Below are 25,542 nucleotides of genomic sequence, written 5' to 3' on the forward strand. Positions count from 1 at the left end.
GCAATGTTCAGCTGAAGCAAGGGTTATGTGAGAAAATAACTTTTTCACACAGTGTGCAGTTAGAGTATGGAATACATTGCTTAAAGCGGTGTGGATGGGTTCAACGGAGGCTTTCAAGAGGACAATGGATGACGTTGCGGACAGTAATGGTGTGCAGCGATATAGAAAAATGGCAGGAGATTGGCATAGAAGTGGACTAGAAAAAAGAAGGTGCAACATGATGGATTAAACTACTACTTTTTGCACCGTAATTATTGTGCCACCCTGTGACATAAACCAAGAAAGGTGGGGCCTTTCCAGCATTCTAGATCTCCAACCTGAACTGCAAAACAATCACACAGCCAACATACTACTGAGAAAAGACTGCCAGTCACGTAACCAGAGAAGGTTATTGGTTACCAGGCAGTTCAATGGCTATATTGGTCGCTGTCCTTTTCAAAAGATGTGTCAGTTATCTCTGCGTACATTTGTAAACTGCATTCAAGTAGGCTATTAAACACACAATGAGCATATATGGACATTCAATCTTCAATTACAATAGCATCAACTTGTTTTAGCCAAGTGCTACCAACTTTCAGTATTATGTTTTACAGCTGTCAATTTTAAATGAGTAACTGTGTAGGTAAATGCTACACAAGACCAATTAGCAGACAACAAATCCCAATCAAACTATAGAACAAGCTATTAAAATAGAAGGAATTTCAAATTATCAGCAAAGTGAATCTTGGAGAGGACTGCATTCTCCAAACATCAAACAGGAATTCAAGGACTCTGCCACCAAGTACAGAATGAGGCCAGAATTAGGGGTCCTCCAGTATTCGAAACTGTAGATATCCCAACAGTTAACATAGTTTTGTCCCACTTAAATATTGGTTTCAGCAATGATACTGTTATCCTTCTGCCTCAGTGGTTATGTCCTGATGTGGAACATAGGTGCATAGTTAAGTGAATGTGATTGGAGCAGTTAACCGATACTAAAGCATTTTTTGTTTAATCTGCATCAAAAACAACACCCTGGATTTTCCACTAAAATTGCAATGAAATGGCTAATCTTGCTGTTTTTAGTCCTCTGAAACCGACAGCAACTTTAGGAATTTGGACTTGGGATATGTATGGAATAATCTCGAAACCCAGAAGAAACTGCCAGGTTCTCACAGACTACGTTCTCAATTTCTATTATTACTGGTCACAAAATCTACATTAATGATGTCAAGGCTACCTGTAAAAATCTTTTAAAAAGCTACAGAATAAAGTACTGTAAATAGATTTTTAATGGTACTTAACTTCATAATAACAAGAAAACATTCTCATTAGTCTTGAAAATGGGTGATGCTTATGGTGTTGAAACAATGCAACAGCTAATGGATCTAAATGAAAAATGAAAATGATTTTTGAGAAATTAAGTTTATATTTGTGAAAGATCGAATTTCTCCAGAATGATAAAAAAGGTACCTTATTTTCAAAAAATAATTCATTTTAAAAGTTTCTGATGTTAGTGTCAATTTTATCATATTTTCATTTTAGCACCTGAAAATTGGAATTAAAATTGAAGCATTTGAAGTGCTTTAATTTTCTGGTTTTGAGGCATCTTAATGCATCCATCTAATGCTTTCCTACTTGATATCATTGCTGCTGCACACTATGACAACCCTCTTGCTTCAACCACACTTGTACACAGTGCTTTCCATAACCTAACCACTTGCTTAAAATAAAGGCTTTTTTCACACATCACATTTGCTTCTTTTGTGAATCACTTTATATCTGCATGCTTTCATTCTCGATTATTTTACAATCGAGAATAATTTCTCCTTTACTCTTTTCATAGAACATAGAACATAGAAGAATACAGCGCAGTACAGGCCCTTCAGCCCTCGATGTTGCGCCGATCAAAGCCCACCTAACCTACACTAACCCACTATCCTCCATATACCTATCCAATGCCCGCTTAAATACCCTGCTAGTAAGTATAAAAATACCAACCTCAAATGGCATATAGGAATGTTTTCAGATCGTTCATGACCTTGAAAACAAATAAAATCATCCTCTGCAAGGAAAATCACTGTCATCTGTGAACTTATAGTCCTCTAGAAGTAACCCCATTGCCACTGTCATAAAATCCCTAACACTCGCCGACTGCAAACAAATACATACGTAACTATTTTGCATCTTCACCAATGCAAAGTACAGAGCAGGGAAAAATGCAACTACAAACATCCTTTACACTTAATATGCACACAGATGATTTACTGGAGACAAAAGGAAAGATGCAAGGATTTGATGACAAGAATTTGGGATGGAGAGAATGTGAAGCACATAAAGAAAAAATATGACTTAGAAGAATCAAGTAAAAAAAAAGGAGTGGGAGTGGGGGAACAGCTAAGTAAGAACAGTAAAATGTAAAAAAGAATTATTCACATAATCACTACTCATGACAGTGTAATAGAGAAATTACAAAAGAGAATCAGAAAAAGTGCGAGCAATTCTTGACTGATGAGCAGATTTTGTTCAGCACATGTACTTTTGTGGATCTAAGAATAATAGTCTAGTGTAAAATGTTGAGCTGTATTTACCTGTGAAAAAAAAAAGCTTACTCTCAGTAAGAATTCAATTTTTTCTTTTGGGTAAATCAAAGCCTACATCCATCATGTGGAACACCCCTGGATTTCAAACCCAGATTACTTATTCCTTGCACAGGTTTGCTCCTGCTAGCAAGTATAAAAATACCAACCTCAAATGGCATATAGGAAAACAGATGAAACATAAAATTCTCAGCTCATTAAATAAAGTTCACACTGTTTAATCTGCTGTCTGTAAGCTGCAACTACTTTCACTTGCTGGATCATTGCTGAGAAGATGATGCCAATGTCTGACAGACAGGATGTAATCAAAACAAGGTTTCTCCTAAAGGACAGATCTGAGCAAAATAAATTATTTCTAGCTGCTGCTGTACATCACCACATTCAGGACTGCATGGTTTCTATAGCAACGGGCTAATCAGGACAATCATCACTCCTAACCCCTGCCTGCCTTCTCCTCACCAGAGAAGTATTTAGTCCGTGACCTTGCTTGCTTGAGCAAAAACTGATCAATATTCAGCTGTCTGCTAATCCCAAGACAATTCCTCAGACTCTCCCTTACCTAAACATTTCTCCTTAATGCTCCTTGGCTCAATTCCTGCTGTCACTGCAGAACTGTCACACCCTATATCTTTCAGTCAGATTTTATTTAATGACTTGTGGTCAGGACAGGGAAGATTTCTCTTCAGCTTTCCTATGCAATTAATTCTAGTTTAAAATGGCCCTACATCAAACCCAGAAAGTGTATATTTAATAAACTAAGGTAATAAGATTTCCTTCTGCTGTTTAATTTCAATTGAAAAATATATAAAATAAAGTAAGCCAAAAAAATCAAGTTTAGTTTTAAACAAATATATTAGTAATATAAACAGTAAAATTAATCCAAAAACATTAAGGGTACAAGATGCACCCCATTTCAATATTCCACTTGATTCAGTATAAATCTACCTTCACTTACATAAAGTGGCTTGTTCCTTTAGTGATAAGAACACACATATCTTCAATTAATATAATGAATGAATAGAAGATGACTGATTATTTTATGAGAATTTCTTAAAAAAAATCTTCTCATCTGTTTGTCACAGTCAATCTCCACAATCACTCATAAAATGGTGAGCAGAGATACTCTCCCTCAGGATCACTTGGTTTGTTCGACTACAGTGGGACTCTGTCTCAGTAGCACAATACAGGAACCGGGCATATCTTACGTTTGTGACCTTCACTTCTCAGGACTGGTGGCGAATGAGGCTCCGAATCTCGGTCATCATCTCCTTCCTCATCAGCTAAATGGGTATGAGCATAATGATAACTAAGACCAGGACGGTTCTTGTATCGCTTGCCGCAGACTAGAGACAAAGAGGAAAATAAAGTAATAGCATGTTAAATCATTTACAATCAACCTTATCAGGTACATATCCTAATCAATGCCTTTTCTTAAAAAACTATTCACTTTAGTAGAGTGAAGTAACATTGTATTATGAGTAGAAAATAAAAATACACGAGGGAACTTAAAAGCAGGCAGGAAGTAAATCACTCCAGCTGCAGTCTATGCACAGTTACTCATAGACTGAAAGTACCTTTGTCAGATGTTTTTGAGTTATGCTTTTGTTTGTAACTATCTGAAACAGAGAAGAAGAAACAAGAGAAAAAGGAGTGAATTTCACAGAAGACAGATATAAAGGTAGCAGACCAGAGAGGAGGTGAGACGCTTTTAACACATGCAAGAGCAGGGGGTGTCCAAAGGGAGGAGTAAGAGGCAATTCTGTAATCACTGTTTTGGGGGCATTACTTACTGTCACACACATATGGTTTATCATGGTCTTCCTGGGCAGTGGAATCAGTTCTTTTTCTGCCACCAACACCACGTGTCTGAATATTCAAAAGGAGGATGTAAAGTTAGGAAATAGGGTATCCAAATAATCTTGCATTAAACATACTATTCATCAACTTAACCAACACAGCCAAAGCACTAGCAGGATTACAAGGGTATATATTTCTGCCCATATTGGGAAATGTATGCATTTGTGAATTTATAGGTTTTTGCAAGTTCATGATTATTTCCTCAAAGGATTTTGAGCAGTGCAGTTGAATCACAGTAGATAGGGGTCAGTCAGTGCTGGAGATAGTAATGAGAACAATTTAAGATGGATGATGAGTACTATAGACAAACAAACTTAGTAGCTCCAATTTGAGATTTCCTTTAAAATGTTCAGGTACCAACATGCTGTAAATTACCAATACAGAGAAAGCAGAGTAACCGCAAGTTACTTTCAAGATATATTTGTTACAAAAATTAGGAAACCAAACTCAGTTACAGGTTGGACATGTATAAAAATATGAACAGCCCAATATAGCAGTTGGGCATCAGCAAGTGGTAGAACTAACAGCAAAATAGCAAATGTGGGAATTTTGGCCAGCATCTTCTACTTTTTTTTAAAAAAAAGAAAAGTATTTTCACGTGAAGATTAAATGTCAGTTCTGCATCATAAACAGAAAATGCTGCAAATAATCAGTAGGTCTGTCAGCATCTGACAGCATTTCAGCTAGATAACCTTTCATCAGGTGCCTGACATAGTGACTATTTCCAGCATTTTCATCACTTGTCATAGGAATGTGATTCCTGTATTCAGCTTTGTTGGACTCTTTCAACTTGAAAAATTTAACAGCATTTCCTCTAAATTGAAAAACAAGTGAAGAATGAAAGAGACAATCTTTTTAAGATCATGCAGTTAAAATAATGTGTAAAGCCCCAGGGGTACACATAACTTGGACAAAGGGCCAGAGACCCGGGTTCAATTCCCGCCTCAGGCGACTGACTGTGTAGACTTTGCACATTCTCCCCACGTCTGCGTGGGTTTCCTCCGGGTGCTCTGGTTTCCTCCCACAATCCAAAAATGTGCAGGTTAGGTGAATTGGCCATGCTAAATTGCCTGTAGTGTTAGGTGAAGGGGTAAAGGTAGGGGAATGGGTCTGGGTGGGTTGCGCTTCGGCGGGTCGGTATGGACTTGTTGGGCCGAAGGGCCTGTTTCCACACTAAGTAATCTAACCTAAACCTAAATGATCACAGTAATTTACTGCAAAAAATGTGACAAGTTTTTGACATTTAAGGCAAGCGGAGTAGGTATTTTCAACAAAATGTAAGAAATAGTATATTAACTTCTTTCAAAATTTTTGGAGAGACAGCAAGTGATTAAAATGCAGGAAAGTAATTTAAAAATACAGAAATTAAAACAAATTACTGTAAAAGCTCAAAAGGTCTGGAGCATTAGTGGAGAGAAATCAGAGTTACCTTTCTGGGTCAAGTTCTAAGGAAGGTTCACTCGACCGGAAATGTCAATAGAACAGAGAACAGGTCAGCGGAGTACAAGCCCTTTAGTCCTTGATGTAGTGCCGACCTGTGAAACCAATCTGAAGCCCATCTAACCCACACTATTCCATTATGTTCATCCAATGACCATTTAAAATGCCTTTACAGTTGGTGAGTCCACTACTGTTGCACCCCTCAATTTGAAGCTATGTCCCCTCGTGCTATCCATCACCATCCGATGAAAAAGGCTCTCACTGTCCACCCTATCTAACTCTCTGATCATCTTATATGTCTCAATTAAGTCACCTCTCAACCTTCTTCTGTCTAATAAAAACAACCTCAAGTCCCTCAGCCTTTTCTCGTAAGACCTTCCCTCCATACCAGGCAACATCCCGGTAAAACTCCTCGGAATCCTTTCCAACGCTCCCAGATCCTTCCTAGAATGTGGTAACCAGAACTGTATGCAATACTCCACACCAGACATGACCTCATAGCTCAGAAACCCAATTCCTCTACCAATAAAAAGCTAACACACCGTATGCCTTCTTAACAACCCATTCAACCTGGGTGGCAACTTTCAGGGATCTATGTACACAGACACGGAGATTCTCTCTGCTCATCCACACTACCAAGAATCTTACCATTAGCCCAGTACTCTTTATTCCTGTCACTCCTTTCAAAGTGAATCATCTCACTCTTTTCCACATTAAACTCCATTTCCCACCACTCAGCCCAGCTCTACAGCTTATCTATGCCCCTTTGTAACCTGCAACATCCTTCGATATTGTCCACAACTCTACCAACTTCAGTGTCATCCACAAATTTATTAACCCATCCTTCTACGCCCTCATCAAGGTCAGTTATAAAAATGACAAACAGCAGTACCCCAAAACAGATCGTTGCAGTCCACCACTAGAAACTGAACTCCAGGATGAACATTTCCTATCAATGATCTTCTTTCAGCTAGAAAAACTTTTGATCTAAACCGCTAAATTACCCTCAATCCCATGTCCCTGTACTTTCTGCAATAGTCTACCGTGGGGAATTTTATCAAATGCAGTTTAAAATCCACATACATCACATCAACCACTTTACCCTCATCCGTCTGTTTAGTCACCTTCTCAAAAGAAACCAATAAGGTTTGTGAGGCATGATCAACCTTCACAAAACTGTGTTGACTATCCCTAAGCAACTTATTCCTTTCTAGATGATTATAAATCTTCTCTCTTATAACCTTTTCCAACACTTTATCCATGTGGGAAAAGATCTGCCACCCTGCCAACCCACGATAGGCCCACAAAAGCAAAATTGGTCAATGGTACCAAAAAAAAACACCCAGAATGCCCAAGCAGGCTGACGAGCCAAACCAGACAGCACACACAGACAAAGGAATACACTTCAAGCTCACTAACAATTACAGAGCACCACAGATATCCCAAAACCCAGAGGGCAGGTTCACAACCCAGCAATACCAAAGCCACACTAACAGCAGGCCAGACAGAGAGGCACCAGCAAGAGCATTGCTCCCAGGACAAGACAATGGATGCACCTCACCACTTCAGAGGAGATATTAACATCTACATGTAAAGAGGAATGGAACTATCAATACTGCCAGGATGTTGCATTGTGTGAAGGAACAGGACATTCGTCTGATAACTGCTTTCCAATGAGCATCCTTGTAATTAGATTACTCAATTTCCAGATACATTGTATTTTCCCCATTTCTAATTAGCCTTATTGTACAGCATTATTATAAAAACTGGCTTCATCCTCAGCTCTGGGAAGAGAAATCCTGATCTACCTGTACAGATGGTCAGTTTTGTATCAGCCTAGTCAATTTCTCTTCCAGCGATATCGCTTGTAATAAACAGCATGTCAATTTCACTTCGAACTGTGCTTTGTGATCTAACTTATTGGGCAAATGTCTCCAACAACCCACAACCGAAGGAAGGCTCACTGGTCTATAATTAATCAGGATTGTCCCTACTCCCCTTCTTGAGCAAGGGGACAACTTTTGCTTTCGTCCAATCTTCTGGCACTACTCCTCTGGATTTGTCTCTACAGATGCTGCCTGACCTGCTGAGCTTTTCCAGCAATTTCTGTTCTTGTTTCTGACTGACAGCATCCATGGTTCTTCTCATTTTAAAAAATATAGAAATACTTATTTTATGAACTGAAAAACTGAAGTCTACTTCTATTAATTTTTCTCTTTGGAACTGTGCCTACCCGTCCTCTGGGTTTATTTTTCCTTTTTGGAATATCATCTTCCAAGTCGTCTTCTTCCAAATCTTCTATGTTTTCCTCATTGTCCAAAACTCTCTGTGGGATCAATAGAAAATGCAGTTATTCGAACCATCCAGAAATTCAAAGCACAATTTTAGTAATTTTCAGCAAACACTTGTGATTTTCTAACATTTCATTTCCAGTACAAGTCACATCATGGGGTGGGGCACTTTGTTATCATTGAGAAATTGGCTCATGGCCATTGTTCAGATTACAGTCCTGAGCATCTTTTGTCAAGTAGTTGGAAAGCCACAGAAACTGTCAGATAATTAGGCACTAGTTGGATCAAAGCTGGAATACTGTAAACTAGTTGTGGCCCCTTATCAAACTAGAGGTATACTGATATTGGTAGCAGTCAATAAGCTGATACCACATATGGAGGGACTATTGTATGAGGAGAGGTTGAGCAGGTTGGTCCTGTAAGCATTGGGAATTTAGACGAATTATAGGTGACCTCATTGAGACATGCAAAATTCTTTAAGGGCTTGGCAGGGTAGATGGAGAAAGATTGATCCCCCTTGTGAGAGAGACCAGGATCAAAGAAAATAATCTCAGAATAAACAGTTGCATATTTAAGACAAAGGTAAGAGGAATTTTTTTCTCTCAGGACAGTTGCAAATTTGTGGAATTCTTTATCAGAGGGCTATTGAGGCTGGTCATAATAAGCATATTCAAGACTGAGATAGCTAGATATTTAATCAATAAGGGAATCAAGAATTATGGGGAAAAAGGCAGAAAAATTGAGTTAAGGACCATCAGTCGAGCCACAATCTCAAATGAATGGCAGAGCAGTCTTCGTGGCTGAATGGCTTACTCCTGCTTCTGTGTCAACTGCTCAGACTACAGCAAAATACTCTGTATTCATACACTCTAGTTGAAGTACAAAACAAAAACTTGGAATAATAACTCTATTGGAAAAACTAACAGAATAATAGATTATTTAACAGTTCCCTTGGCAAAATACAAATTCTATAAAATAGACTGTGCTGTAGGTAATTCTCCACTTCAGGAAGGAAAAAAAAACATCAAGAGAGAGAGTGTAGTAGGGAGAGATTTACTGCAGCTTCCAAACCCAGCAACTGCTACTGAGAAAGTAAAACTAAAAGTCCTGATTCTGTGGGAACTTGACCCCACCCATTCAGGCTGCTTCCACTATTCCAACTTTTAAAAAAAAACACCAAGACCTCACAAGCTGTTTACTCAAGTGGCTCAGAGTAGACCACTTGCTACCTCTCTAGAACATAATACTTCGCAGTACAGGCCCTTTGACCCTCTATGTTGTGCCAACCTGTGGAACCAATCTGAAGCCCATCTATCCTACACTATTCCGTTTTCATCCATATGCCTATCTAATGACCATTTAAATGCCCTTAAAGTTGGAGAGTTGGAGGCAGTGCGTTCCATGCCCCTACTACTCTGAGTAAAGAAACTACCTCTGACATCTGTCTTATATCTATCACCCTTCAATTTAAAGCTATGTCCCCTCATGCCAGCCATTACCATCCAAGGAATAAGGTTTGTGATGCACGACCTACCCTTCACAAAACCATGTTGACTATCCCTAATCAACTTATTCCTCTCAAAATGATTATAAATCTTATCCCTTATAACCTTTTCCAACACTTTATCCACAACCAAAGTAGTTCACTAGTCTATAATTACCAGGGTGGTCTCTACTCCCCTTGAACAAGGGGACAATATTTGTTATCCTCCAGTCTTCTGACACTATTCCTGTAGACAATGACGACAAAAGATCAAAGCCAAAGGCTCTGCAATGTCCTCCCTGGCTTCCCAGATAATTTTAGGATAAATCCCATCCAGCCCAGGGGACTTATCTATTTTCATACTTTCCACGTCCTCCTTGTAAATCTCAATCTCATCTAGTCTAGTATCCTGAATCTCAGTACTGACTACTATAGTAGTAGACTCTCCAACTTTAAGGGCATTTAAATGGTCATTGGATAGTCATATGGATGAAAATGGAATAGTGTAAGATAGATGGGCTTCAGATTGGTTTCACAGGTCTGCACAACATAGAGGGCCGAAGGGCCTGTACTGTGAAGTATTATGTTCTAGACAGGTAGCACATGGTCTACACAGAGCCACTTGAGTAAACAGCTTGTGGTTCTGTTCGCCGAGCTGGGAATTTGTGTTGAAGATGTTTCAGCCCCTGTCTAGGTGACATCCTCAGTGCTTGGGAGCCTCCTGTGAAGTGCTTCTGTGATGTTTCCTCCGGCATTTATAGTGGCTTGTCTCTGCTGCTTCCAGTTGTCAGTTCCAGCTGTCTGCTGTAGTGGCCGGTATATTGGGTCCAGGTCGATGTGTTTGTTGATAGAATCTGTGGATGAGTGCCATGCCTCTAGGAATTCCCTGGCTGTTCTCTGTTTGGCTTGCCCTATAATAGTAGTGTTGTCCCAGTCGAATTCATGTTGCCTGTCATCTGCGTGTGTGGCTACTAAGGATAGCTGGTCTTGTCGTTTTGTGGCTAGTTGGTGTTCATGGATGCGGATCGTTAGCAGTCTTCCTGTTTGTCCTTTGTAGTGTTTTGTGCAGTCCTTGCATGGGATTATTATATTATTATAGGGCAAGCCAAACAGAAAACAGCCAGGGAATTCCTAGAGGCATGGCACTCATCCACAGATTCTATCAACAAACACATCGACCTGGACCCAATATACCGGCCACTACAGTGGACAGCTCGAACTGACAACTGGAAGCGGCAGAGACAAGCCACTATAAATGCCGGAGGAAACATCACAGAAACGCTTAACATGAAGCTCCCAAGCACTGAGGAGGTCACGTAGACAGGGGACAAAACGTTTGCAACACAAATTCCCAGCTCGGCGAACAGAACCACAACAACGAGCACCCGAGCTACAAATCTTCTCACAAACTTTGAGCTTGTGAGGTCTTGGTGTTTTTTTTAAAATTTGGAATAATGGGTGGGGTCAAGCTCCCACAGAACCAGGACTTTTAGTTTTAGTTTCTCAGTAGCAGTTGCTAGTTTGGAAGCTGCAGTAAATCTCTCCCTACTACACTCTCTCTTGATGTCTTTTTCCAGTGTGAATACTGATGAAAAAACATTTAGCTCTTCCCCTATCTCCTTGGACTTCACACACAACTTCACACTACTTTCTGAAGAAGGGCTTATGCCCGAAACGTCGATTCTCCTGCTCCTTGGATGCTGCCTGACTTGCTGCGCTTTTCCAGCAACACATTTTTCAGCTCTGATCTCCAGTCCTCACTTTCTCCTAACTTCTCACTACTGTCCTTGATTGGCCCTAATCTTTCCCTGGTCATTCTTTTATTCCTGATACACATATTGAAAGCTCTCTCTCACAGAGCAGAAGGCTAGAACCCCTCGTAGAATTTAACTGAATGATTGTATTTTGAGATGTGGGCTGGAAGTGGAGAGTAGCAATCAGCCAGCTGTAGAATAATTAGGACACAGGATAGATTGTATCGGCTGGACAGAATGAAGTGGAAAATTGGGGGGCGCGGTTAGGCAGGTCAAGGAAATCACTGATTAATGTCATACAGAAAAACTGCCCATACATGCAACGAATAGTCAAACAAGGCTCATTAAGAGACATATCGTACAAAGGGAAAACAATATTTTTACAAAACCCAAAAAACAAAATTCAAAGTTTATTGTAAATATTACGAAGAAAAGAGACTGATATTTCATGCTGATATCTCCATTTGCAAAAATCAATTACCCTCCTTGAAATTAGCTGGTCATCACCTAAAATAATGAAATGACTGACCTGAATTTCACTGTAGGCTTCATCATCTTTTGAGTCATTTCTTTTCTCCAGTGCCTCCCCACGAAGCAGAGCTTCCAATGTTGTCCCTTCAGCTGACACACCATCCTTTTTCAAGATTTCTCCTTCTATGCAAAAATGTAAATATATATTACAGTAATAAAACCTAACTGGAGGAGTTCAAACATGTTACTCTGCAAAAGATGGACACAGACTTAGCAAGCAACCCCACCTCCAAAGACATGACAGGACAGGGTGGGTGGTGTCAGGCAGTAGTTTGCAAGAATGTGAGTATTGCTGACAGAAAATTAAAATAGAAGGGGACTAGCTCCTGAGAAAGAACTAGACCGAAGGGTCTGTTTCCACGCTGTACATCTCTATGACTGTATTAACGATGTCAGTAACATGGGGACCATGAAGTTGAGTGGTCAGTGGTCTAGTTAAAAATAAATCCTTGGAGCTAGGTCTCAGGGGCAAGTTGAGTCAGAAGTGATGTGAAAGGAGATGGGACAGAAACTTCAAGATACTCAAGACACTTGGAAAACCTTGTTACCATTTATAAGCATTAGCACTAGTTTGTGTAAATTAGGTGAAATCTGACGAATGTTTATTCTGTAATTTAACTGATTACATGGTATTAAGTACATAAAGTTCCATCCAGGTCAGTCTTTAAATCGTACTAGTTATTCTTAACTCTTCTTCATTTAACCCCATTGCATAAGACCTGATATTCCCTCCAGCCTCCTGTATTTACTCTACTTTCCCTAACTCGAATATGGCTGCCTCAATGGCAACCTGAGTCATGGGTTCCACACTCTTTAGCATTCTGACTTTGAAGGTGATCATTATGATACTAGTTTTGGTCTCCACCCCCCACCCCAAAAAAAAGTGAAGAATCTTCTTTACATCTACTTTAATAAATCCTTTCAAAAGCATCAAATCACCCTCAGTCGTTTCTTTGCTTGAGCAAGCAATCCCAAGCTGAACAGTTTTTGCTGAAGAGAATAACATCAGTTCTGGAGTTTTCCCCGTAAATCTTAATTGCATCTTTCTTAGTGCCTCTATCTCTCTTATAACACAGATGCCAGCACTGTTCACTGCATCCCATATAAGCAGAACAAAAAACTGCACTGCTTTACCAATTCCATCCTTCTGGTAACAACTGACATTTCTTCTAGCTCAGAGGATTACAGGAGGTAATTGAATCAAATAAATGCACTTAGCTTGTTTTTCTTTTATTAATTAGTCGTACGAATCTATATTGCCACTTTTTGTACATCTGGATCCTTGGATCCCTCTGCTGCATGGCTTCATTTTTCTCGATTGACCTCCATATTCCTCCCACAAAAATGGAGCATTTTCATAGGTGTGGGAAAGCAGATGATCATAAACCTTTGTGATGTTTGTGGAAAGGGGTTTTAACTGTTGGCTTACAACAGACAGGGTAAACTTACACGGCCATTAGCTTCAACTTCAGTTCAGTTCAGAAAACCAGTGTTGACTTTAGAGGCCAATTTCACTTCTATCCTGGGAGAATTCAGGGAATAAGTCATCTCCACAGAAAAGTTGATTAGAAATCTGCAGTTATTAGCCATGAGAAAGTTGAAGCATGTCAGCAGATTTGGAAAAGGACTCAAACTGTCTGCAGTCCACAGTAAAGAAATGATCAGGAGTCAGGTGAATAGTTGAGATAGAGGTGTAAACTCTCTGAACAGAATCTCTGTAATGGATAGTGTCAAGAAATAGATTGAAACTTTATTTTGTGGTGGTGGTGACATCATTTAAAGAGTCTTTTATATTTAGTTAGCTTGTGATATATTTTATTTGTGTAAAAAATGTTCTGTTAAAGAAAATCTGCACGCATTTGTGAACACCTCAGTGACTGACCACAATCTTAACCAACTAAATGAAAACAACATCTATCAAGTTAGTTTTCATTCTGAAATAGGACTGGCTTTATAATACAGTCAGCTGGGACTATAACATTATATTGAAAATCCCTTGGATAGGTGAGTACCATTCTGTACATTGATGGATTTTTAGATCTGTCAGTCTTCCTTGTATTTGGTTTTGTTTGCAAATTAGATTGTAAATCATTTATTATAACATTACAAACTGTGATCCAAGCACCAAACCTTGTGGAATATCACATCCTACACTTTTCCTGCCTGTGTAATAAACTTTTAACTTTAAAGTACAAACACACAGAATTGGTGCAGTGTTAAGAAAGGTAAGTCAAACAAATAATGGAGGATCGGTGACATCTATTTTTAAAGGCCTGAAGAGTACAGCAGGAAAGATGAAGAGACAACAAGGGACGTGTTCCATTGTTAAGTAAAAGCTGAAAATTGTGCTGTGCTGGGAGAGAAGAACAGCATGCGGGGCATCATTATCCTGGGGCTTCAAAGGAATGAGGAAACAATCACCATGGCAACAAAGATAAAGATTGTAATGCAGAGATGCATGAAGAAGGGAAAATTGTGTCAAAGTATTACAAATATTACACACAGCATTCCTTCAAATTTAAATCACGCATTTTGTTTTGAAAATCGTTAAGATTGAAATCCCTTTCTAAGTATAGGCACATGTGCTGGAGGTACAAGTAGTTATTTTCTAAATCATGCGCAAACATGTTGCAGAGGGGGTCCCTTAACACAATGAATATAGTATAGCATTCCATAATCTTTTTGATGAACAAAATCCATAACTACTGATTCTGGAACAAATTTATAAATGTTTCACATTGTCACCTGCACTTTAAGTGCTATGACTTTGCTCAGCAAATTGTAAAATAGAAATGCTTGCGAAACATTCTTAAGCCGAGGATTGCATCTATTTCAGAATATGCTCTCAACTCAGGCAGAAATGCTGCCCCAACTCTTCCTCTCCCTGGGGTCCCAATACTAGAATAACCCAGCTGTAACAGAGCAATCTGTCATCTGCACACGTAACAGATTCTGTCAGAAGACAAAACAAATCTGTCAAGCATAGTAAAAAGAAAGATTAAATTAGCAAAAAACAAAGCAGCCAACAAAATAATATCAATAGAAAGAGAAAGAGACAGCAGAAATATTTCAGCAAAAACCATTAAAACAGGGTTATTTACCTAACAGAAAACATGATTTTCCCTATAGATGCCCAAAAGCAGCATGATGCATTGGCACTACAAGCTGGAATACAAATACAGCCAGGTTTCAGGGACAAAGTCACCTTCAAAACTGAATATTAGGTACGATGTAGTCAGACATACAGCCACCTCTTTCCCAGCAAGGAGCAAACAAAGCCAACTACAACAGCTGACTCTATCCACAGCCCATTGTTTGCCTATATCTTAGTCTGCAGCATCATGGTATTTTTATAGAAAGGCAAAACAAGCCATCCAAATTTTTAAAAGAACTGCCTAATTAGCTCAAAACACTGTATTCTTTGCTCAAAATACTGCATTTTAATCCCTTTGGGATAAGAAACCCTTCACTTGACTTGATTAAAGCCTTGCAGTGTATTTCATAGTGTAAAACAAAAATCTGTACAACTAAACTAAACAAATTAATCCAAATTAGCAGGAGGAATCATTCCTTTGAAAATGCCACTAATCATGCTGTCATCTCTTTCATCACTCCACTGATGGAAGGTAAAGCTTGCAATGCGGAGATGTAAGAGGAGAAAATTCTGTCAAAGTACTACAGATATTACATGCACAATTCCTTCAAATTTAAAGCACACCATTTGTTTTTGAATATGCCTGAGAACAGTAAAGAAAAGGATTCCAATCCTAACTAAATATAGGCATATGTGCTGGAGGTACAGGTAGTTATTTTTGAAATCATCTGCAAACAAGCTGCAGATTCCCTTAATACCTAGCACTGATAATCTTAGCACATAAAATATTACACGGCAGTACAGGCCCTCCGGCCCTTGATGTTGTGCTGACCTGTGGAACCAATCTGAAGCCTAGCTATCCTACACTATTCCATTTTCATCCTTATGTTTATCCAATGACCATTTAAATGCCCTTAAACTTAGGAGTCTACTACTGTTGCTGGCAGAGCGTTCCACACCCTCACTACTCGCTGAGTAAAGAAACTACCTCTGATATCTGTTCTATATCTATCGCCTCCTAATTTAAAGATATATTCCCTCATGCTAGCCATCACCATCCAGCTCTCACTGTCCACCCTATTTAACCCTCTGATTATCTTGTATGTGTCAATTAAGTCACCGCTCAACCTTCTAACAAAAACAGCCTCAAGTCCCTCAGCCTTTCCTCATAAGACCTTCCCTCTATATAAAGCAACATCCTTGTAAATCTCCTCTGAACCCTTTCCAAAGCTTCCACATCCTTCCTATGATGTGGTGACCAGAACCGAACACAATGCTCCAAGTGCGACCACACCAGAGTTTTGTACAGCTGCAGCATGATCTCGTGGCTCTGAAACTCAAATCCCTCTACCAATAAATGCTAACACACTGTACGCCTTCTTAACAATCCTATCAACCTGGGTGGCAACATGCCCGAAACGTCAATTCTCCTGCTCTTTGGATGCTGCCTGACCTGCTGCGCTTTTCCAGCAACACATTTTCAGCTCTGATCTCCAGCATCTGCAGTCCTCACTTTCTCCTCAGAGGTGGAACCTGTCAAAACGTTGCAGTAAAACGTTGTGTGGGGGGCTGTGTATGCGTGGCTGTGTGTGTGCATTATTTGGAGACTTACCCCATAAAGACAACTGCAGCAGTCTTCTTGTTGGTGTCCATTCCAGCTGCTGCGGAGAGGGGGCGGAGGCAGGTGGGGGGGGGCAGTGTTGGGAGAAGGAGGTGGTGTTGCACAGGGTTGGGGCAGGGGGCAGTGTTGCACAGGGTTGGGGGCGGGAGGGGATGTTGTCAGACGGGGCCTTGCGCGTTGTGTGCGGCTGCAGTCTTCTGAACGGGGAGCAGACTTTAAAAACTCTGAGCCCCAGAGAAAAGGCATTTAAATTGATTAACCGAATTATCGATTATCTGAACGAAATAGTGCCTGCCCATCTCGTTTGGATAAATCAAGGTCCACCTGTATACTACAATCCATTGCTTTACCCTCATTCACTATCTCAAAAAACTCAAAGGTTTGTGAGACATGACCTACCCTTCACAAAACTGTGTTGACTATCCCTAACCAACTTATTCCTCTCTAGATGATTATAACTCCTATCTCTTATGACCTTTTCCAACATTTTATCCACAACCAAAGTAAGACTCACTGGTCTATAATTAGCAAGGTGGTCTCTACTCCCCTTCTTGATCAAGGGGACAACATTTGTTATCCTCCTCTTTTTGATAAGCAAAGCCCATCTTACTTTTGTGAACAGGCAGACAGTAGCTAGGCAAGTTTGCTCATTGGTTTTCAAAATGTTTCAGTGCAGTGGGATGTGGGTTTCCTCATGATCAAAGGTAAAAACTGTAAAACCACGAGAGAGTTCGGACAGGACAGAATAGTGGGAAGGTAAGGAAAACCTTAATTTTCGACTTGTGTTAATCCAAAAATAAAACCACTGATAGCTTAAATGTAAGTGGCAATCTAATGGAGGACTGAGGAGAATATTTTGTGTAGAATTACAAGTTTTAATTTAAATTTTTAAAAATCTTCTAAATTTGAAATGCTGAAAACAGAATGTTTTGCTTGAATAGAATGAATTGGAGGATTATTCAGAAATGCTGTGTCCTTTAATCTTCTCATTTCCTCAGTTTTACTAAGTGAGCGCTTCGCACAGATAGGACATACAATGCTGCTACTCAGTGTTGGCGATGGAGGGAGGCATCAATCAAATGGGCTGCTTTGTCTTGGATGGTTCGAGCATCTATAACGTTGCTGGATTAGCATTTATCCAGGCAATTGGGGAGTATTATATCACACATCTGACTTGTAGATGGAGGAGAGGAGAGGTGAGTTACTCCCAACCTTGAACTTGCTTCTATAGCCACAGTATCAATAATAGTCATCCAGTTTCTAATCAATTATAACTCCCAAAACATTGATACTGGGGAAATTAGTCATGGTAATGCCAGTGAATGTCTCGGGCAGATGGTCAAGATACTATCTTGTTGGAGGTGGTCATTGTCTGGCCCTTAAGTAGCAAATAACAAAGCTGACACACTTATTCAAGAAAGGCTGCAAAGAAAAACCTGGGAACTATAGACCAGTAAGCCTAACATCTGTTGTCAGTAAGTTATTTGAGAAGATTCTGAGATATAAGGTATACATGCATTTGGAAAGACAGGGCTCGATTAGGAGCAGTCAGCATGGCTTTGTCCGTGGGAGATCATGCCTTGCAAATTTGTTGAGCTCTTTGGCGAAGTGACAAGGAAAGTTGAAGAGGGCAGGGTGGTAGATGTAGTATATATGGATTTCAGTACGGCCTTTGATAAGGTTCCACATGGTAGACTGCTCTGGAACATTAGAATGGATGGATCAGGTGGGGAAATAGAACTATAAAAAAAATTGGAATCCTGAAGAAGGGTTACACCCGGAAAGGCAATTTGTCCACCTCCTGATGCAACCTGGCTTCCTGTGTTCTTCCAGTGTCCTGCTTGTCTGCTTTGGAATCCAAGGGGAGCTGGCAAATTGGACACAATTGGCTTGATGGTAGGAGGTAGAGGATAATAGTGGAAGGATGCTTGTCAGACTAGTGGAGTGTCTCAGGGGTCAATGCTGGGCCCATTATTGTTTGTTATCTACATCAATGATTTGAATGAGAATGTACAAGTTATGATTAGTAAATTTTCAGATGACACTAAAATCAAATATATTGTGGACAGTGAGGAAGGTTCTCAGAAATTGCAGCAGGACCTTGATCAGCTGGAGAGGTGGACCAAGAAATGGCAAATGGAATTTAATATAAATAAAGTGCGAGGTCTTGCATTTTAGAAAATCAAATCAAGGCAGGAGCTTTGTGGTGAATGGTAGAGCCTTAAGGAGTGTAGTGGAACAGAGGGACCTTGAAGTTCAGGTTCTCTGAAAGTGGAGTCACAGGTGGACAGGGCAGTGAAGGCAGCTTTGAGCACACTGGCCTTCATCAGTCAGGGCACGGAGTATGGAAGTTGGGAAGTTATGTTGCAGTTATACAGGATGTTGGTGAGGCCACACTTGGAGTATTGTGTTCAGTTTTGGTCACCTTGCTATAGGAAGGATGTTATGAAACTGGAAAGGGTGCAGAAGAAATTTACAAGGATGTTACTAGGACTCAAGGGTCTGGGTTACAAGGAGAGGTTGGACAAGCAAAGACGTTTTTCTTTAGAGCACAGGAGACTGAGGGGGGATCTTATAGAAGTGTATAAGATTATAAGAGGCATGGAAAAGGTGAATGCATTCAGTCTTTTTCCCCCCAGAGTTGGGGAATCATGGACTAGAGGACATCAGTTTAAGGGGAGAGGGGAAGTAGTAAAAAGGAACCTGAGGGGCAACATTTTACACAGAGCGAGGTACGTATATGGAATGAGCTGCCAGCAAAAATTGTTGAAGTGGGTACATTAAAAGGTATTTGGACAAATACATGAGTATTAAAGGTTTAGAAGGATATGGGCCAACTGCAGGAAAATGGGGTGAGTGTAGGTGGACATTTTGTTCAGCGTGAACCAGTTTGGGCCAAAGGGCCTGTCTCTATGCTGTAGGACTCTGACTAACTGACTGCACTTACTTTGGTGCAGCAATGGCCTGTTTGGAATACTTTTCTTTGTATTTATATTGAAGTCCTAACTGCAGATCTTGGAGGCACTATGATTTGTTTTTGATTTAGTTTTAAAAATGAAATCAATGGGATTGATCTCAAAGCAGTTTTTTAAACTCATTGCCACTTTGCTTCTTGGTGTCAAGTTCCAAGAAGAACCAGGAAGCCAAAATATTATGTAACAGGGAATTTATTCAGGTGGCGTTCACTCTGCAAGCACCAAGGTTAGACAGATTGAGTGGTTTTCTGCCTATGTTAACTATTATTAGCTATTTAATGCTAACTCTATGTTGTTATTTCTTTAAAGACCTTCATAGAATAACTGGAACAATAATGTTTAACTTTTCAAATTTTGTTTGTATTTTACTACTTTGTACCCAAGGTGGTGCCGTGAGACGCAACATTTTACAATTTTCACTGCACTGCTGTACTGGAGTACACGTGACAATAAAAATCTAAATCTTAATATGGCCAAAGATGTCATGTGATCAGATTCTAAGTGTGACAGCCCATCATACTCACTAAATACCCAACAAGATACACTCCATTTGCCCAAAACATGTTGGTCTTTCAGCACAAAGTTATATTTGACTTAGTGTTGCAACATGGCATATTCCAAAGTCAACAACGAGGTGCTGAGACATACTAAAGATTGCAGGAGGCGCTGCACACAGTGGAGAAAGATTGCTGTTTAAGGCACTTCAACAATAGTGAACAGAGGGGCTGATGACTTGTATATCCTATTGGGTTCTAAGTTTGTCACCATGTATGTAGAAAGTGTCATAGGTATTACACGTGGATTGAATGTACTTAACAGCATGCTCAATGAAGAGAGAGTTATATTTTGTATTTTCACATAACCTAATGAAGCTTTTTGATATTTTATGATCTAAAGTACAATATTGTAAAAAAGAAAACTACTTTTCTTCAGCAATACGAACTAGAGGAATTTCATATCAGTTGTGATACTTTACCAACAGGTAAGTTGTCAAAAACAAAAATACAATTCAATTTTAAACAGATTAGTCAAAAAGGTATTTTTTTCCTTTATTAAAGATTAAAGCAGAAATCAAATCACTAACTGAAAATTAAATAAGCCCTGCTTCTTTCTCAATACAAAACAAATCGTACATTTTTAAAATGTATTTTGCAATTTTGAAGCATTTGTTTTATAACCTAAACCTAATGGTATAAAGGAATATTGGCTGATTTCAGCACTCACCAAACTTGATTTCACATAGTCTCAGCCTGGGGTCTTCAGGGGGATGCAGGCGTCTCTTCTTTCGCCAGCAGCGTGCAGGGTAAGTGTACAACTGCCCTGGCGCCACCCCTACAAGATATATCAATCCTGGATCAGAACCCCATGTGCATGAGACAGTTAAATAAAAGCATAAATTCTTTACAGTGAGCTAGTTTTAAATAATTTTGCTCAAGGATTTTCCTTCAGAGTTAGAGGATAAGTGGCCTGGATTTTCAACCCAATTCTCCAGATACACACAGCATACACAGACCAGAAGGAAATTAAGAGAGCAGCAACTGGATTGTTGTGTCCATGAAATGGTTACTCCACAAGTGGTCAGGACAGTAGCTAGGTGGCCATTAGGAAAGGGGAAGGAAGTACAGACATTTAAAAGGTTTTTTCTGCTCTAAAACAGATATTTAGCATTAGATAATGTTGGAAGTGACAATACCGTAAAGCATTGCAGTCTCGACCATGATACTAACTGGTGAGAGAATACACAAGAGGGAATTGCAAGGTATTGAAATGCAGCCAGACCTCATAGTTGGGAACCTACTGTTTTTTTCTGTAGTGCATTATGCCAGGCTAAAAAGGTTATCACAGACAGGACCCAGAAATTGGGGTACACCATAGTACCAATGGCACAGACCCTATCCTATAGTCAGATTTTCCAGAGTTAGGGAAAGAATAAATAATTTGGATCCTCAAGGTTGGTTTTCTCAGAATGACTCAGCCTTGTGCTAGCAGGAATAGCAATAGGGTGTTGAAGAGGAACCACATATTGCGGAAAGTATTGCAAGAGGAAAGCTTCCGATTCTTGGTTTGTTTGGATTAGTTCTGGACCAGAAGATACGCATTTAAAAATGGAGATGCTGCAACAACTCAAAAAGGACAGAGAACCATAGTGGTTAGGGAGGGTTGAAACTACATGCAAGCAAGAATATAATGTGTTCAAGTAAGATAGGGAAGGAGACAAAGGTAGGTGGGTTTGAAATAGAGATTTAGTGAAGACATTAAAAAATGTTAAAAAAGGGGTTGTCCTAGAGTGGACAAGGGCAGAACCGTTATGATTGGCATTTGGTTTGACAGAATGTGGTAGTAAGTAGCCCAAGCAAAACCAGAGTTAATGGGAATCAGTGGGGGAAAAAAAACTTTTAACTGGTTGGTGTCATCCTAGCACAAGGAAAGATAGCTCTGTCCGTTTGATGTCAATCATCGGCACGGTGGCACAGTGGTTAGCACTGCTGCCTCACAGCGCCAGAGGCCCGGGTTCAATTCCTGACTCAGGCGACTGACCGTGTGGAGTTTGCACATTCTCCCCGTGTCTGCGTGGGTTTCCTCCGGGTGCTCCGGTTTCCTCCCACAGTCCAAAGATGTGCAGGTCAGGTGAATTGGCCATGCTAAATTGCCCGTAGTGTTAGGTAAAGGGGTAAATGTAGGGGAATGGGTGGGTTGCGCTTCGGCGGGTCGGTGTGGACTTGTTGGGCCGAAGGGCCTGTTTCCCCACTGTAAGTAATCTAATCTAATCTAATCTAATCTAATCTAATCTAATCTAATCTAATCTAATCTAATCTAATCTAATCTAATCTAATCTAATCTAATCTAATCTAATCTAATCTAATCTAATCTCAGTCCCAGATCAGTACCCACAGTTCAAGTAGGTAATAGCAAGGGAAAGACTATAGATCCCCAAACAGCAGTTCAGCAATGGGGTACAGTACAAAACAGGAAATACTGTGGGCTTCTAAGAAAAGTTACAACAATAATCACTGGTGATTTTAATATGCATTCTGATTGGAATAATTAAATTGGTAAGAGAACACAAGGAAGGAGATTGCTTCTTAGATCAATATGTGGGGAACCAAACAGGTAGAGTAGCTTTTTATTTGTCATTTCTACCAAATACAACTGATACAGTAAAGCAGACATGCCATTCTGGATTGGGTATTGCACATTAAGGTGGGATTAATGATTGACCTCACAGTAAAGAATTCAAGCGGAGTGTTCATAACATGCTAGAATTTCAAATGCAGTTTGAGGGTGAGAAACTAGAGTCTCACACTAGCATTCTGGAGTTAAACAAAGTTAAACATAGGCAGAAGGACAAATTTGGCCCAAATGGACTGGGCTGAAAGACAAAAGGTAGGACAGTTTATGAGCTGTGGCAGGTGTTTTTCTCCCAACTAAATTATATTCTAGTGAGGAAGAAAGGTATAAGGGAAGGAAAACACATCCATGGCTAAGCAAAGAAATTAAAGATAACAATGACATAAAATAAGGCACCCCATGTTGCAAAGGCCACTGGCAGGCTGGAGGATTGGGAAATTTTAAAATTCAACAAAAATGTTACTAAAAAAGTAATAAGAGAAAGTAAATTATGAAAGAGTGGTAGCACAAAATTTAAAAATGGATGACAAAAACTTCTACATGTCTATAAAAGGAAAAGAGTAGCTAAAGCAAATGCTGGTCCATTGGAGTAGGAGATTAGAGAATTAATAGTAGAGAACAAAAATGGCAGAGACAGTCAATATATTGGCCCACTTTTCATGGTGGAGGATGCTAGTACTATCTCAATAGCAACAGGTAATGCAAGGATCAAAGGAAGGGAGGAACTTGGAACAATCACCACTTGGGAAGAAAAATACTGAGTTATCAATTGAGATTGAGAGTAGGGGCAAGTCCTCAGGGTCTGAAAGCCCATACCCTAGAGTCCGTAAAGGAAGTGGATCTACTGGTTATAATAATCCGAAATTCCCTCAAATGCAGGAAAAGGATTGGAAAGATGCTAATATAACACTCTTATTCCAAAAAAGGAGTCAAAGTAGGAAACTAGACTAGTTAATTTAACATCTCTCATTGGGAAATTATTAAAATTCTTGATTAAGGAAGTAATAACAGGACATTTGGAAAGTCAACTCGCAATCCAGAGTCAGCATGGTTTTATGAAAGGTAAATAGTGTTTGACTAGAGTTCTTCGAAAATGTAACAAACAATGTAGATAACTGGGATTTTGTTTTAGGCATAGTACATAGAGCAATAGAGATGTACAGCACAGAAATGGACCCTTCGGTCCAACTTGCCCATGGTGCCCAGATATCCTAACCTAATCTAGTCCCATTTGCCAGCACTTGGCCCATATCCCTCTAAACCCTTCCTATTCATAAAACCATCCAGATGCCTCTTAATGCTGTAATTGAACCAGCCTCCATCACTTCCTCTGGTAACTCATTCCATTCACATACCACCCTCTGCATGAAAAGGTTGCTCCTTGGGTCTCTCATATCTTTCCCCTCTCATCCTAAACCTATGCCCTCTAGTTCTGGACTCCCCCACCCAGGGAAAAGACCTTGTCTGTTTATACCTCATGATTTTATAAACCTCTAAGGTGACCCTTCAGCCTCCGACGCTCCAGGGAAAACTGCCCCAGCCTATTCAGGCTCTCTCTATAGCTCAAATCCTCTAACCCTGGCAACATCCTTGTAAATCTTTTCTGAACCCTTTCATGTTTCACAACATCCTTCTGATAGGAAGATCAGAATTACACGCAATATTCCAAAAGCGGCCTACATGCAATATGACCTCCCAACTCCTGTACTCAATACTCTGACCAATAAAGGAAAGCATACCAAATGCCTTCTTCACTATCCTGGATTAGTGGTGCTGGAAGAGCACAGCAGTTCAGGCAGCATCCAAGTAGCTTCGTAATCGACGTTTCGGGCAAAAGCCCTTCATCAGGAATAAAGTTCAGGATGCTGCCTGAACTGCTGTGCTCTTCCAGCACCACTAATCCAGAATCTGGTTTCCAGCATCTGTCTTCTTCACTATCCTGTCTACCCGCGACTCTATTTTTAAGGAACTATGAACCTGCACTCCAAGGTGTCTTTGTTCAGCAACACTCCCTAGGACCTTACCATTAAATGTATAAGTCATGCTAAGATTTGCTTTCCCAAAATGCAGTACCTTGCATCCCTCAGCCCATTGGCCCCTCTGATCAAGTTCCGGCTGTAATCGGAGGTAACCTTCTTCACTGTCCATTACGCCTCCAATTTTGGTGTCATCTGCAAACTAACTAACCATACCTCCTACGTTCACATCCAAATCATTTATATAAATGATCAAAAGCAGTGAACCCAGCACGGACCCTTGTTGTACTCCACTGGTCACAGGCCTCCAGTCTGAAAAACAATCCACCACCACCTCTGTCTTATACCTTCGAGCCAGTTCTGTATCCAAATGGCTAGTTCTCCCTGTATTCCATGAGATGCTAATGATCTAAACTTCCATTTGATAATGTGCTACACAAGGTAAGTTCATATGGGAATAGAAATAAGAGTCCTTTTCTGTTGACAAGATGCAACTAGTGGGGTTCCACCGGGGTCAGTCCTTGGGTACAACCATTTACAATCTATGTTAATGACTTGGATGCAAGGATAGAAGGTACTATAGCCAAATTTGCAAATGACATTAAAATAGGTGGGACAGTAAGCTGGTATAAAGAAATACATTTACAAATAGATATGGATAAGTTAGGTGACTGGACCAATTTTTGGCAGATGGAATCCAATGTGGATTAGTGTGAAGTTGTCCATTTTGGTGAGAAGAATAGAAAGGCAACTTATTTTCTAAATGGAAAGAAATTTCAGAGTGCTTCAGTGCAGAGGAGATCTGGGTGTCC

The 25,542-nt window shown here is 39.9% G+C and overlaps 1 protein-coding gene across 6 annotated transcripts in view; it reads right to left on the minus strand.

The window, feature by feature from the left end:
* The window catches only part of dpf3 (double PHD fingers 3), a 138,991-nt gene that overhangs the window by 53,002 nt on the left and 60,447 nt on the right, over positions 1-25,542 (minus strand). For 2 of the 6 annotated variants that reach the window (XR_011960526.1, XM_072569487.1), the window contains exons 3-8: positions 20,850-20,957; positions 11,934-12,058; positions 8,110-8,202; positions 4,370-4,445; positions 4,154-4,195; positions 3,785-3,922 (exon numbers count right to left, since the gene is read on the minus strand). Coding sequence is in view for 4 of the 6 variants with exons in the window: in XM_072569487.1 (XP_072425588.1) it covers positions 3,785-3,922; positions 4,154-4,195; positions 4,370-4,445; positions 8,110-8,202; positions 11,934-12,058; positions 20,850-20,957 (582 nt within the window). In the remaining 2 variants the exon portion in view is untranslated. The remainder of the gene's footprint in view (positions 1-3,784; positions 3,923-4,153; positions 4,196-4,369; positions 4,446-8,109; positions 8,203-11,933; positions 12,059-20,849; positions 20,958-25,542) is intronic. The other 4 variants (XR_011960527.1, XM_072569489.1, XM_072569488.1 and 1 more) reach the window with 3 other exon arrangements.

This window comes from Chiloscyllium punctatum, chromosome 4, assembly GCF_047496795.1.
Source record: "Chiloscyllium punctatum isolate Juve2018m chromosome 4, sChiPun1.3, whole genome shotgun sequence".
NCBI classification, from domain to species: domain Eukaryota; kingdom Metazoa; phylum Chordata; class Chondrichthyes; order Orectolobiformes; family Hemiscylliidae; genus Chiloscyllium; species Chiloscyllium punctatum.